Below are 15,394 nucleotides of genomic sequence, written 5' to 3' on the forward strand. Positions count from 1 at the left end.
AAGGAACAGGAGGCTTGGGGGAGGTGGGGGGCTGGGGCTACCGGGCAGGACCCCCGGCTCCCTCACCCATCTGGCACTCGTCCAGGTCCTCATGGCAGGTGGGTCCGGAGTAGCCAGGTTGGCACTGGCAGTGTCTGGTGCCCGTGACGGGGTTGGTACTGCACTGGGCATCCGGGTGGCAGGGCTGGCTCAGACACATGTCCGGCAGGTGGCACAGAAGGCCTGGGGTGGGTGGCAAAGGGGACGAGGGAAGGGATGAGGGGTGGACAGAAAGCCCCCCGGCCCTTCTGGGATGGAGCCTAGAAACCCCCTCTCCTCAGAAACGTGGCCTAGGAGTCAGAGGACCTGGGTTCTAATCCCGGCTCTACCTCCTCGTCTGCTGTGTGACCTCGGTCAAGTCACTTCACTTGACTTCACGGGGGGCTCACAGTCTTAATCCCCATTTTCCAGATGAGGGAACTGAGGCCCAGAGAAGTGACTCGCCCAAAGTCCCACAGCTGACAATTGGCGGGGCCGGGATTTGAACCCATGACCTCTGACTCCGAATAATAATAATAATAGTAATGATGACTGAGCCCCTTCCTTCCTCTCCCCCTCGTCCCCCCTCCATCCCCCTCATCTTACCTCTTTCCCTTCCCCACAGCACCTGTATATATGTATATATGTTTGTACAGATTTCTTACTCTATTTATTTATTTATTTTACTTGTACATATCTATTCTATTTATTTTATTTTGTTAGTATGTTTGGTTTTGTTCTCCGTCTCCCCCTTTTAGACTGTGAGCCCACTGTTGGGTAGGGACTGTCTCTATATGTTGCCAACTTGTACTTCCCAAGCGCTCAGTACAGTGCTCTGCACACAGTAAGCGCTCAATAAATACGATTGATTGATTGATTGATTGATTCACTTTCTGGGCCTTAGTTACCTCATCTGTAAAATGAGCAAATTGAGCCCCAAGCGGGACACGGACTGCATCCAACCTGATTGTCTTGTATCTACCTCAGAGTTTAGTACAGTGCCTGGAACACAGTAAACGCTTAACAAATACCATTAAAAAAAAAAGAAGTGACACTGAAGTTGCTAGGGAAGAACTCGCAGCTTACCTTGCTCCTCCTGGCCCCCGGACCAGGGCCTTGAGGACCTTGAAGCCATCTCTCTTCCCACTTTTTGTTTGATTATGGTATTTGTTAAGCGCTTACTATGTTCCACGCACTGTACTAAGCGCTGGGGTAGGTCCAAGCTAATCAGGTTGGACACAGTCCTTGTCCCACATAGGGCTCACAGTCTTAATCCCCATTTTACAGATGAAAGAACTGAGGTACTAGGAAGTGAAGTGACTTGCCCAGGGTCCCACAGCAGACAAGTGGCAGAGCCTGGGATGAGAACCCAGGTCCTTCTGACTCCCAAGCCCAGGCTCCATCCATTAGGCCACACTGCTTCTCACTTCCTCCCACATGGGGTCCAGGGGTCTTCGTTTGGGCAGGAAGGGCGATCGCTAGGGAGGGTTGCCCCCCGACAACGGGGCCTAGTACCCCGAGGTGCATAGAGAATCCATCAATCGATAGCAGCGTGGCTCAGTGGAAAGAGCCCGGGCTCTGGACTCAGAGGACACGGGTTCAAATCCCAGCTCCGCCAATTGTCAGCTGTGTGACTTTGGGCAAGTCACTTCACTTCACTGGGCCTCAGTTACCTCATCTGGAAAATGGGGATTAAGACTGTGAGCCCCACGTGGGACAACCTGATCACCTTGTATCCTCTCCAGCGCTTAGAACAGTGTTTGGCGCATAGTAAGCGCTTAACAAACGCCATCATCATCATTATTATTATTTATTGGGCACTTTCTATGCGCAGATGACTGTACTAAGTGCTTGGAAAAATACAATACAATAGAGGAAAAGCAGCATGGCCTAGAGGAAAGAGCCCCGGTCTGAGACTCAGAGAACTGGGGTTTTAATCCTGACTTGAGGGTCAGAGAACCAGAGTTTTAATTCTAGCCCCGTCACCTGTCTGCTGTGTCACCTCTGGAAAGTCATTTCGCTTCTCTGAGCCTCAGTTTCCACACAAAAATTCGATTATCTGATCGCCCTCCCGCTTTGACCGGAGGCCCCGCGCAGAACAGGGCTTGTGTCCGGCCTGATTATCTTGTATTTCCCTCAGCGCTCACCCACGGTAAATGTTTAACAAATACCATCATTATAGTCGATGGTATTTATTGAGAGCTTCTGTGCGCACAGCACTGTACTAAGTCCTCTGGGGACAGTCCGAAAGGGGTGGACAGATTCTTTGTCCACAACAAGGTTATAGTCTAGATGGGGAGACAGACATTAATAGAAAGAAATAATGATCTATTTGGAACGTGACTACCCACTCTGTCCTATTGGACTCTTCCAAGCACTTAGTACAGTGCTCTGCACATTAAGTGCTCAATAAATACTATTGAGTGGTTGATTATTTATAAGAAAAATGATCGTTTTGTTGCTCTGAGCTCAGGCCTCCCTTGAGCCGGGACCTCTAGGGGATGGGGGGTCCTGATGCTCCTCTTCCTGGGTTTTCCCCCCACCCTGCCCCACCAATACCTGTGAGCCCGGGGGCCCCTCTTCCTGGATCTCTGCCCCCCAAGACCTATTACTCTATTTATTTATTTTACTTGTACATAGCTATTCTATTTATTTTATTTTGTTAGTATGTTTGGTTTTGTTCTCTGTCTCCCCCTGTTAGACTGTGAGCCCACTGTTGGGTAGGGACTGTCTCTATATGTTGCCAATTTGTACTTCCCAAGCGCTTAGTACAGTGCTCTGCACATAGTAAGCGCTCAATAAATACGATTGATGATGATGATGATGAGGTCGGGGACTGCTCTTCTCAGAGCTCTCCACCTCCCCGCCCTCCCTGTGAGCCTGGAGGCTTGTCTTCCCAGGTCTTCCCCCCCAACCTGTGATCCTGGGGGACCCCATCCCGGGTCTTCCCATCCCTCCCTGCCCCCTACCAGTGAGGCCGGGGGGACAGAGGCAGGTGAAGGTGGCGATGCCGTCGAGGCAGGTGGCCCCCGGGGCGCAGGTGGCAGCCGAGCAGTCGTCCACGTTGTCCGCGCAGGTGGCCCCCGCCCAGCCATTGACGCAGGCACAGCGAAAGCTGCCGGGGACATTCCCGCACGTGCCCCCGTTCTGGCAGCGCGGGGACCCCGGAGACGGGACCCCCGGCGACTCGCACTCATCCACGTCCTGGGAGCAGTCCCAGCCTGCAGAGGGGACATGGGGGGTGGCGGGAGGAGGCTGGAGAACCTACACCTGAATCCCTGAATCCCTGAGGGGATGGGGGTCTGGGTCCCCAAGAAGATTCAAAATGAAGCAGAGAGCTGGATAGAGGGGGAGAATCGGTGCGGCCTGGAGGGCAGAGCCCGGGCCTGGAAATCGGGTGAGCAGGCCTCTGATCCCACCCGCTCGGGGACCTTGGGCAAGTTGCTTTAACGTTCTGTGCCTCAGTTTCTTCACCTGTAAAATGGGGAGGAAACACCCATTCTCCCTCCCTCCCTCCTGTTGACCGTAAGCTGACTGTGGGCAGGGAATGTGTCTACCAGCTCTGTTGGATTGGACTCTCCCAAGCAGTCAGTACACTGCTCTGCACACAGTAAGCACTCAGTAAATACGATCGGTTGACTGACTGATTTGACTGAGAGCCCCCTCCTGGGATAGGGATCGTTCCCAATCGCGCCACTTCTACCCCAATGCTTGGCACAGAGTGAGTGCTTAACGAAAAGCCCGATGATGATGATGCAGGTGAGACCAGGATCCTACTCGGGACTGGAGGCCCTGCCTCGCTGACTCACCCGTCCAGCCTTCGGGGCAGAGACAGCTGTAGGCGCCATGCCCATCCTGACAGGTGGCCCCATTCTGGCACCGGTGCCCCACGCAGTCGTCTGGGTTGACTTCGCACTCAGGGCCAGTGAAACCTGAGCAGGGGTCAGGGGTCAGGCGGTGGCGGGCCGGGGGGGTGGGGGCGAGCTACTGGGGTGGGCTGCCTGGGGGGCGGGGGGAGGTACTCACCCAGGGGGCAGAGGCAGAGATGGTAGGTCCCTTCCAGGGCTGGCTGGCAGATGCCCCCGTGGCGGCAGCTGACCGGAAGGCAGGGCCCGGCCCAGAACTGACAGCGGGGACCGGCCCGGCCCGGTGGGCACAGGCACTGGTAGGAGCCGAGCGTGTTGTGGCAGGAGGTGCCCGCCGGGCAGAGCCCCGGGACCCGGAAGCACTCGTTGATGTCGTGCTGGCACGTGTGACCCTCGAAGCCGGGGGGGCAGCGGCACATGATGTGCGGGTACGTGGCCAGGCAAACCCCGCCGTGGGCGCATGGGTTGGCTTGGCAGAAGTCTCGAACCTGGCACCGCTCCCCTGCCAATTGGGAGGGGAACACTGGCCCCATCATGCACCCTCCCTCGTTGACGTGCCGCCCCATTGGGAACCAAACCCAAATACATCCTTCCCCCCAACCCTGGGCCAAGAGTTCAATCAATTATTCAATGGTTTCTATTGAGCACTATGTGCAGAGCACTGGACTAAGCATGTGGGAGAATTAGGAGACAAGTTCCCTGCCCAGAACCCTGCCAGGTTTCCATTCTCCACCCCTTCATCCCTCGCCCCTGCCTTTTCCTCTTTCTCTCCCAGAATCTTCCACTCCAAGCCTCTCCTCACCCCTGCACACCCCCCTCCCCACCGGGTACCTGTCCATCCGGGCAGACACTGGCAGCGGGGCGGGCCGGAGGGCTGGGCCAGGCAGCGGCCTCCGTGGTGGCAGGGGGAGGGCAGACAGGGGTCTTCCAAGCGGGCCTGGCACCGTTCCCCAGTGAAGCCGGGCAGGCAGGAACAGGAGAAGCCAGGGAGGCGGAGGGAGCCAAAGGACGGGGGAGGATCGGAGAGGAGCGGGAGGCAGGTCCCCCCATTCTGGCAGCGCCCATCTACCTGGCAAGGTTCTGGAAACTGGCAGCTCTCACCCACGAAGCCGGGCATACACCTGAGAGGGGGAGGAAGGGAGGCAGGGGTGAGGACCCTCCCTCCGCCATCCCTCACAACCTCCTCAGACCATTCTCTCCCTCCCCCAGCAGATAATAATAATAATAATAATAATGGTATTTATTAAGCGCTTACTATGTGCAAAGCACTGTTCTAAGCGCTGGGGAGGTTACAAGGTGATCAGGTTGTCCCATGAGGGCTCACAGTCTTCATCCCCATTTTACAGATGAGGGAACTGAGGCCCAGAGAAGTTAAGTGACTTGCCCAAAGTCACACAGCTGACAAGTGGTGGAGCTGGGATTTGAACCCATGACCTCTGACTCCAAAGCCCAGGCTCTTTCCGCTGAGCCACGCTGCTTCTCTAATCTCTTAATTAAGAGATTAAGATCTCTTAATAATAACTGCGGTCTTTGTTAAGCGCTTACCCTGTGCCAGGCACTGTACTAAGCACTGGGGTGGAAACAATCAAAGCGGGTTGGCACAGTCTCTGTCCCATTTGGGGCTCACAGTCTCGACCCCCATTTTACAGATGAGGCAACTGAGGCCCAGAGGAATGAAGTGACTCGCCCACGGTCACACAGCAGACAAGTGGTGGAGTCGGGATTAGGCCCCATGACCTTCTGTCTCCCATCCCCTACCCCCACCCCCGAGCACTTATGTCCCTATCTTTAAATTATACATTCTAAATGATTTACTTATATTAATGTCTATTTCCCCCTCAAGACTGTCAGCTCGATATAGGCAGGGAATGTGCCTGCCAAATCTGTTGTGTCGGGCTCTCCCAAGCGCTTGGTACAGAGTAAGTGCTCAACAAACGCCATCGTTGGATCTCCACAGCTCCTTCTCTCACTCGTGCCCATTGCCTTATACTCGCTTTCTTCTACTAGCTGTTATGTCCTTCAGGGTCCGTCTCCCCCACTAGATTGCGAGCTCTTTGAGGGCAGCGTCTAACTCTATCGTGCTCCCTCAAGTGCTCAGTACAGTGCTCCGCACAGAGGAAGCGCTCGGTAAATACCACCGATTGCTCTCTTTCCGTTCTCTCCCGCTCCGGCCTCCGCGGATCCCCTCCTGTCAGCTCCCCAGCTGTCCATCCCCGGCCCATCCGGGCCCCCAGACTCACTGACAGAAGGCGGCTCCCTGAGGTGGCGTCACACAGCTGGCCCCATTGGCACAGGGTTCGAGCAGACTCCCACAGCGGGACCCTGACAGGCAGAGAACAACTCGGTGTGAAGGAGCCTTCTCCCCTTCTCCGCAGCTCTGTCCCCTCCTCCTGGGAGAAGAAAAACTTTCTCCCTCCCAACCTACCAACCCCGTTGGACCATCTCCGGCGCTCAGTCCAGTGCTCTGCACATGGTCAGTGCTCAATAAACACTAAACAATACTTACGTATTTGTTAAGCGCTTACTCTGGGCCAAGCACCGTTCTAAGTGCTGGGGTAGATACAAGGTAATCAGGTTGGACACAGTCCCTGTCCCAGATGGGCTCACACTCTTAATCCCCATTTTACAGAAGAGGCTCCCTGAGGTGGCATCACACAGCTGGCCCCATTGGAACAGGGTTCGAGCAGACTCCCGCAGCGGGACCCTGACAGGCAGAGAACAACTCCATGTGAAGGAGCCTTCTCCCCTTCTCCGCAGCTCTGTCCCCTCCTCCTGGGAGAAGAAAAACCTTCTCCCTCCCAACCTACCAACCCCGTTGGACCATCTCCGGCGCTCAGTCCAGTGCTCTGCACATGGTCAGTGCTCAATAAACACTAAACAATACTTACAGTATTCGTTAAGTGCTTACTCTGGGCCAAGCACCGTTCTAAGTGCTGGGGTAGATACAAGGTAATCAGGTTGGACACAGTCCCTGTCCCAGATGGGCTCACACTCTTAATCCCCATTTTACAGAAGAGGTAACTGAGGCCCAGAGAAATTAAGTGACTTGCCCAAGGTGAGTGACTTGCCCAAAGTCAGTGAATACCATCCAACTGTCTGACCCCTCCCAGCCTCTAAGTCATCTTTCCACTCCATTCCTCCAAGAAGGAATGGGATCATTTGCCTCTGTGACCCCCTCGCCCTGACGGCTTAGACCACCGACTCAGTCTCATAGCACAACCTCCCCCCCAGCCACCCACCACCACACCTCTTCCTGTTTACTCCCAGGCCTCCCGGATTCCTTGTGTCCCTCCCCAGCCCTCGGACGCCCGGGGAAGCTTGGGTGGAGGGTGGGGAGACTCAGAAGGGATTTCCTCTAAGAAGAGTCCAGGACTGGTCCAGGGAGAAAGGGAAACTCCATATTATAAAGTATTTATTCTTTATTGCTATCTATCTCTCCCTCTAGATTGTAAGGTCGTTTGGGGCTTAATGATAATAACAACATTATTACTCTTGTTGGGCAGGGAACGTGTCTACCAGCTCTGTTGTATAAGACTCTCCCTCGCACATAGTAAGCATTCGGTAAATACCATTAATCATCATCATCATCAATCGTATTTATTGAGCGCTTACTATGTGCAGAGCACTGTACTAAGCGCTTGGGAAGTACAAATTGGCAACATATAGAGACAGTCCCTACCCAACAGTGGGCTCACAGTCTAAAAGGGGGAGACAGAGACCAAACATACTAACAAAATAAAATAGAATAGATATGTACAAATAAAATAAATAAATAAATAAATAGAGTAAAAAAAATATGTACAAACATATATACATATATACAGGTGCTGTGGGGAAGGGAGGGAGGTAAGATGGGGGGATGGAGAGGGGGACGAGGGGGAGAGAGGGGGACGAGGGGGAGAGAGGGGGACGAGGGGGATTAATCATCATTAATGATGATGATGACGACAAATGAGGGAAGGGGCTTAATAAGGATAATAATAATTATGGTACTTGTTAAGTGTTTACTATGTTCCAAGCGCTGGGGCAGATACAAGTCGATCAGGTTGGACTCAGCCCCTGTCCCACCCGGGGCTCACGCTCTTAATCCCCGTTTTCCGGACGAGGCCCAGAGAAGTGAAGTGACTTGTCCAAGGTCACCCAGCAGACAGGTGGAGGAGCCAGGATTAGGACCCAGGTGTTTCTGTCTCCCAAGCCCGGGCTGTAGCCACCAAGCCACTCCACTCTCCGGCCCCTTCTCCCTAGTGGCTTCAGGGTGGAGGGGGCTTCTTCCCACCACCATCACCTTCACACCCCTCCCCTTCTCCGGCAATCTGCGACCCCTCGAAACGAGCCCCCCTCCTCTAATTCAGGCAAAGCAGTCAGCACCCTGGGGGGGCTCTGTGAGCCCCAGTCTCCGGACCCCTGGCAGGACGGGTTGGCTGAGCCATCCATCCTGCCCTCGTCCCTCTCTTACCTCTGGCCATGGGTGGGAGCAGGAACAGCAGCAGCAGCAGCAGCCGGGAAGAGGGGGGCTGCATCCCTGGCTGCCCCTCGCCCCCTGAAGCCCCCCTGCTTCTCCTTGCTCTCCTCCTGGCCAGGCCCACAACTCACAAGTCTCACACACTTCCTGAGACACAATGTCCCGGACACCCCGGGGGCGGGGGGTGGGGAGACCTGCTGGGAGGAGCTGGGGCGTTCTTAGGGGAAAGGTGGGGCTGGGACCCCCTCCCCCCGACCACCCTGAGGTCCGGCCTGGGGGGTCGGGGTCTGTTTAGCGTTGTACTGTGCTCTGCCAAGCGTTTAGTCCAGTGCGCTGCACACAGTAGGCCCTCCATAAATAGGATTGCATGAATGAATTTATCCGGCCGGTGAAGTCTGCACCAAACAAGAGCCAGCTGCATCCTGGAAGGAGAAGGGATGAGAGGCCGGGAGGTTGGGAAGAGGAGGAGGAAGGGGGCCATGGGAAGAGGGGAGGGGGAGAAGAGGAGGGAAAGGAGGAGGGGGCGGTGGGAAGAGAGGAGGGGAAGAAGAGGAGGGCAGAGTTCACTCATTCATTCATTCAATCGTATTTATTGAGCGCTTACTGCGTGCAGAGCACTGGACTAAGCGCTTGGGAAGTACAGGTTGGCAACATATAGAGACGGTCCCTACCCAACAGCGGGCTCACAGTCTAGAGTTCATGCAATCAATCGCATAGACTGCGAGCCCGTTGTGGGCGGGGATTGTCTGTGTTGCTGAATTGTACTTCCCAAAGCGCTTAGGACAGTGCTGTGCACACAGTATGCGCTCAATACGACTGAACGAATAAATGAATTTAATTGAGCGCTTACTGCGTGCGGAGCACGGTACAAAGTGTTTGGAAAGTACAAAACTGTAAAGATGAGGAGAGAAGAAAGGATGGGAGAGAGGGACATGTGTCCAACCTGATTACCTTGTATCTACACCAGAGTTTAGTACAGGGCCTGGCACATAAGTGCTTAACTGATGCCATTAAAAAAAAGATGAGTGAAGAAGGGAGGGAAAGGAGGAGGGGGACATGGGAAAAGGTGGGGGGAAGAAGGTGGGGAGGAGATGATAGAGAAGGGGAAGGGAGAGAGAGATGAGGAGGAGGGAAAAAGGGAAAGGGCAATGGGAAGAGGGGAGGAAAAGATGAGGAGGGGAGAGAAGATAAGGAGGAGCGGGGAGATGGAAAGAGGAGAGGGGAAGAGCAAGAGGCGAGAGAAGGTGAGAGAAGGAAAGGAGAGGGGAGATGCCAAGAGGGGTGATGGAAAGAGGGGAGGGGAAGACCAAGAGGCGAGAGAAGATGAGGAGAGAAGAGAGGAGAAAGAAGAGGTGAGGGAAAGGAGGAGAGAAGCGTTGGGAAGAGGGGAGGGAAAGAAGAGGAGACGACAGGAGGGAAAGGAGGAGAAGAAGCGGAGAGAAGAAAGGTAGACGGGAAAGGGAGGGAGAGGAGGGGAAGAGAAGAAGAGGAGGGGAGAGAAGATGAGGACAGAGGAGAGAAAGAGGATGGGAGGGAAAGGAGGAGAGAGGCAATGGGAAGATAAGGGGAAGAAGACAGGGATATAAGACGAGAAAAGAAGGAGGAAGGGAGAGAGGGGAGGAGGGAAAGGAGAGCAAGAAGAGAAGAGGAAAAGAGGAAGGAGGAAGGAAGGAAAGGGAAGGAAAGGAAGAGGGGGCGATGGGAAGAGATGAGGGGAAGAAGATGGAAAGACGCTGAGGTGGTTAGAGGGGAGGGAAAGGAAGGGAGGAAGAGGTGGAGAGGAGGGAAATGAGGCCATGGAATAAGTAGGGGGAAGAAGAGGAGAAGAGAGGAGGACAGATAAGAGGAGGAGAGGGGCGATGGGAAGAGGGAAAGGGTAGGAGAGCAGGAAGAGAAGATGAGGAGAGGAGAGAGAAGAGAAAGGAGGGGGAAAAGAGAAGGAGAGGAGAGCGGTGTTTGTTCAGCCCCTTTTCAATGAATCGCCTTGAAAAACGAACCGGGAATAACCGCGCCGATTCCAGGTTCATAAGGAAGACGGGGAGGGACAGCAGAGCCATCCCAGAAAATTCTAAATCCGCGGGAAAAAAATCGGATTAGATTGGTTTTGTCTCGGCATTTGGTAGGTAGTGTCACTGGATTCAGCGCTGTCTGTGCGCTCTTTTTCGAGCCCGAAGGGCAGCTGTAAGTACATTCGCATCTAATATTTTATTAGATATAATTTATCGTATCTAATAATGACTTAATAATCAGACATTATTTACATCGATACATAAACCCAACATTAATATTAATATAGTATTTATATTAACGTGTCTCCCCCTTTAGACTCTAATCTTGTTGTGGGCAGGGAACGTGTCTACCAACTCTGTTATAATATCCTTTCCCAAGCGCTTAGGCTAGTGCTCCGCACACAGCGCTCAACAAAGATCATTCATAGAAGCAGCGTGGCTCAATGGAAAGAGCCCGGGCTTTGGAGTCAGAGGTCATGAGTTCAAATCCCACCTCCGCCAATTGTTAGCTGTGCGACCTTGGGCAAGTCACTTAGCTTCTCTGTGCCTGTTGTTACCTCATCTGTAAAACGGGGATGAAGACTGTGAGCCCCCCATGGGACAACCTGATCACCTTGTATCCTCCCTAGCACTTAGAATACTGCTTTGCACATAGTAAGCGCCTAACAAATGCCATTATTATCAATATATATTTCTGCTAGACTGTAAGTTCCTGGAGGGCATTACCTATTTTTTTGAATTGTGGCCGCCCAAGGTCTTAGTATAGTGTTCTGCTCAGGTTAAAGGCTCAATAAATAGAGAACAGAGAAGCAGCGTGGCTCAGTGGAAAGACCTCGGGCTTTGGAGTCAGAGGTCATGGGTTCAAACCCCGGCTCCGCCAATTGTCAGCTGTGTGACTTTGGGCAAGTCGTTTAACTTCTCTGTGCCTCAGTTACCTCATCTGTAAAGTGGGGATTAAGACTGTGAGCCCCCCGGGGGACAACCTGAACACCTTGTAACCTCCCCAGCGCTTAGAACAGTGTTTTGCACATAGTAAGCGCTTAATAAATGACATAATTATTATTATTATTATTGTTATTATTAATAAATACGATTGATCGATTGATTTCCTCCAACCTCTGCCCAGCAGATCTGGCAGAGTCTTTGCGCCATCTCGTGGTCTGGAGCGCTTACTACATTTCCCTGCACTACACTGCACATTTTTTGAAAAAGATATTTTTTAAGCGCTTACAAAGTGCCAGGCACTGTACTAAGCACTGGGGAAACATACAAGATGGTCAGGTTAGACACAGTGCATGTCCCACATGGGGCTCCCAAGCTCAATCCCCATTTTACAGCTGAGGGAACCGAGGCACAGAGACATTGACTCACCTAAAGTCACCCAGTAGACAAGTATCCCCCCCGCCTTACCTTCTCCCCCTCCCCACAGCACCTGTATATATGTATATATGTTTGTACGTATTTATTACTCTATTTATTTATTTATTTTATTTGTACATATTTATTCTATTTAATTTTGTTAACACGTTTGGTTTTGTTCTCTGTCTCCCCCTTCTAGACCGTGAGCCCACTGTTGGGTAGGGGCCGTCTGTCTATGTTGCCAACTTGGACTTCCCAAGCGCTTAGTACAGTGCTCTGCACACAGTAAGCGCTCAATAAATGCGATTGAATGAATGAACAAGTAGTGGAGCTGAAATTAGAACCCAGGTCGTTGGAGTCCCAGTTTCCAGTAGGTCACTTTGCTTTGCACACTTATCTCTCCCAACTCGTTTTATCCCCCGCATTTCCTTCTTGCCCCCTTCCCTCCCCCCTCAAACTGCCTGCCTTCTCCTCCGCACCCACCCCTCACTCTTCCCCTCTCCCTGTCCACAACTGTAATAATAATAATGATGGCATTTATTAAGCGCTATGTGCAAAGCACTGTTCTAAGCGCTGGGGAGGTTACAAGGTGACCAAATCGTCCCGTGGGGGGCTCACAGTCTTAATCCCCATTTTACAGATGAGGTAACTGAGGACCAGAGAAGTGACTTGCCCAAAGTCACACAGCCGACAATTGGCAGAGCCGGGATTTGAACCCATGACCTCTGATAACAATAATAATAATAATAATAATGGCATTTACTTGGTGCAGAACACTGTAAAGCTCCTGTGAGACTATAATAAGGATGGCATTTATTAAGCGCTTACTATGTGCAAAGCACTGTTCTAAGCACTGGTGATCAGGTTGTCCCACAGGGGGCTCACAGTCTTAATCCCCATTTTCCAGATGAGGGAACTGAGGCCCAGAGAAGTGAAGTGACTTGCCCAAAGTCACACAGCTGACAATTGGCGGAGTCGGAATTTGAACCCATGACCTCTGACTCCAAACCCTGGGCTCTTTCCACTGAGCCACGCTGCTTCTCTCTGGACACTTCACTCCTCTAACGTCAACCTACTCAGCCCGCAGATGCCATGATTATGATCATCGCTCCTAGTTTCTTAACAAATACCACAATTATTAACGTCACCATTATTAATATATGATAAAAATGGTGATCGTAGTAATCGTGTTTGTGAATAACAACAAATATTAGTTGTGATGATAATGATAGCCATTTGATAAGTGCTGACTCTCGGCACTTTCACGTTGGGGTAGAGATAAGACAAATGTTGGACACAGTCCCTGGCCCACGCGGGGCTCATAGTCTAAGGTAGCGAGAGAACAGGTACTGAATCTCTATGAACAGTTGGGGACACTGAGGCACAGAGCAATAAAAAACGACTTGCCCAAGGTCACACTGCAGACAAGGGACAGAGCCCGGATGAGAACCCAGATCATCTGAATCTCAAGTCGGGTCTCTTTTCGCGTGTCTGCGTGAAGGGTCGGGTCTCGTGGCTTAGTGGAAAGAGCCCAGGCTTTGGAGTCAGAGGTCATGGGTTCGAATCCCCGCTCCGCCAATTGTCCGCTGTGTGACTTTGGGCAAGTCACTTCACTTCTCTGGGCCTCAGTTACCTCATCTGGAAAATGGGGATTAAGACTGTGAGCCCCCCACGGGACAACCTCATCAACCTCATCACCTTGTAACCTCCCCAGCGCTTAGAACAGTGCTTTGCCCATAGTAAGCGCTTAGTAAATGCTATTATTATTATTATTATTCTTTGTGCCTCAGTTACCTCAACTGTAAAATGGGGATTAAGACTGTGAGCCCCCCATGGGACAACCTCATCACCTTGTAACCTCCCCAGCATTTAGAACAGTGCTTTGCATATAGTAAGCGCTTAATAAATGCTATTATTATTATTTGCTCCTCAGTTACCTCAACTGTAAAATGGGGATTAAGCCTGTGAGCCCCACGTGGGACAACCTCACTACCTTGTATCTACCCCGGTGCTTAGTACAGTGCTTGGCACATAGTAAGCGCTAAACAATCAATCAATCAATCAATCGTATTTATTGAGCGCTTACTGTGTGCAGAGCACTATACTAAGCGCTTGGGAAGTCCAAGTTGGCAACATATACAGTCCCCACCCAACAGTGGGCTCACAGTCTAGAAGGGGGAGACCGAGAACAAAACCAAACATATACCACATTTGTTATCCAGCGCTTAGAACAGTGCTTTGCACATAGTTAAGCGCTTAACAAGTGCCATTATTATTATTATTATTATCATCATCATCATCATCAAAGGTCACCTTAGCTGGGCCTCCAATACCTTGCCCCTAAAGGTGTTCAGAGTGACCGTGAGCCCACTGTTGGGTAGGGACCGTCTCTATATGTTGCTAACTTGTACTTCCCAAGCGCTTAGTACAGTGCTCTGCACACAGTAAGCGCTCAATAAATACGATTGATTGATTGATTGATTGATTGACCGCTAGGGGGAGCAATCGCGGGGCATCCAGCCCGGGAGCGCTGCAATGCCAGACGCGACCGCAAGGGGTCACTCTGCTGTCGCCAAGCCCTCTGTCCCTCCATACACCCCCCAACACCCCCCTGGCGATAATAATAATAATTAATAATAATGATAATAATAATAATTAGTAGTAGTAACAAGAATAATGATGGCATTTGTTAAGCGCTTACTATTTGCAAAGCACTGTTCTAAGCGCTGGGGTAGATACAAGGTTAGCGGATTGTTCCACGGGGGGCTCAGTCTTAATCCATACACCCCTCAACACCCCCCTGACGATAATAATAATAATTAATAATAATGATAATAGTAGTAGTAATAATAATAATGATGGCATGTTAAGCGCTTACTATTTGCAAAGCACTGTTCTAAGCGCTGGGGTAGATACAAGGTTATCGGATTGTCCCACGGGGGGCTCAGTCTTAATCCATACACCCCCCAACACCCCCCTGACGATAATAATAATAATTAATAATAATGATAATAATGATAATAATTAGTAGTAGTAATAATAATAATGATGGTATTTGTTAAGCGCTTACTATGTGCAAAGCATCATTCTAAGCGCTGGGGTAGATACAAGGTTATCGGATTGTCCCCCGGGGGCCTCGGTCTTGATCCTCATTTTAATAATAATAATAATGATGATGGCATTTGTTAAGCGCTTACTATGTGCACAGCACTGTTCTAAGCGCTGGGGGGGATACGAGGTGATCAAGTTGTCCCACGTGGGGCTCACAGTCTTAATCCCCGTTTTACAGATGTGGGAACTGAGGGTCAGAGAAGTTAAGTTGTTGCCAACTTGTACTTCCCAAGCGCTTAGTACAGTGTAAACGCTCAATAAATACGATTGACTGATTGATTAAGTAACTTGCCCAAGGTCACAGAGCAGACATGTGGTGGAGTTGGAATTCGAACCTATGAACCCTGACTCCAAAGTCCGGGCTCTTTCCACTGAGCCACGCTGCTTCTCTACAGATGAGGTAACTGAGGCACAGAGAAGTGACTTGCCCAAAGTCACACAGCTGACAGTTGGCGGAGCCGGCATTTGAACCCATGACCTCTGACTCCATAGCCTGGGCTCTTTCCACTGAGCCACGCTGCTTCTCCGATGTTTGACGATGATAAAAATAATCATGATGGCATTTGTTA

The 15,394-nt window shown here is 51.4% G+C and overlaps 1 protein-coding gene across 1 annotated transcript in view; it reads right to left on the minus strand.

The window, feature by feature from the left end:
* Positions 1-8,414, minus strand: part of NOTCH4 (notch receptor 4) — a 39,883-nt gene extending 31,469 nt beyond the window's left edge. The window contains 7 exon segments of the mRNA XM_038768211.1: positions 67-222; positions 2,988-3,239; positions 3,828-3,950; positions 4,045-4,386; positions 4,716-5,005; positions 6,125-6,206; positions 8,341-8,414. Coding sequence (XP_038624139.1) covers positions 67-222; positions 2,988-3,239; positions 3,828-3,950; positions 4,045-4,386; positions 4,716-5,005; positions 6,125-6,206; positions 8,341-8,404 — 1,309 coding nt within the window. The 5' untranslated portion in view covers positions 8,405-8,414.
* Positions 8,415-15,394: the final 6,980 nt, after the last annotated feature.

Source organism: Tachyglossus aculeatus, chromosome Y4 (genome assembly GCF_015852505.1).
Source record: "Tachyglossus aculeatus isolate mTacAcu1 chromosome Y4, mTacAcu1.pri, whole genome shotgun sequence".
Classification (NCBI taxonomy): domain Eukaryota; kingdom Metazoa; phylum Chordata; class Mammalia; order Monotremata; family Tachyglossidae; genus Tachyglossus; species Tachyglossus aculeatus.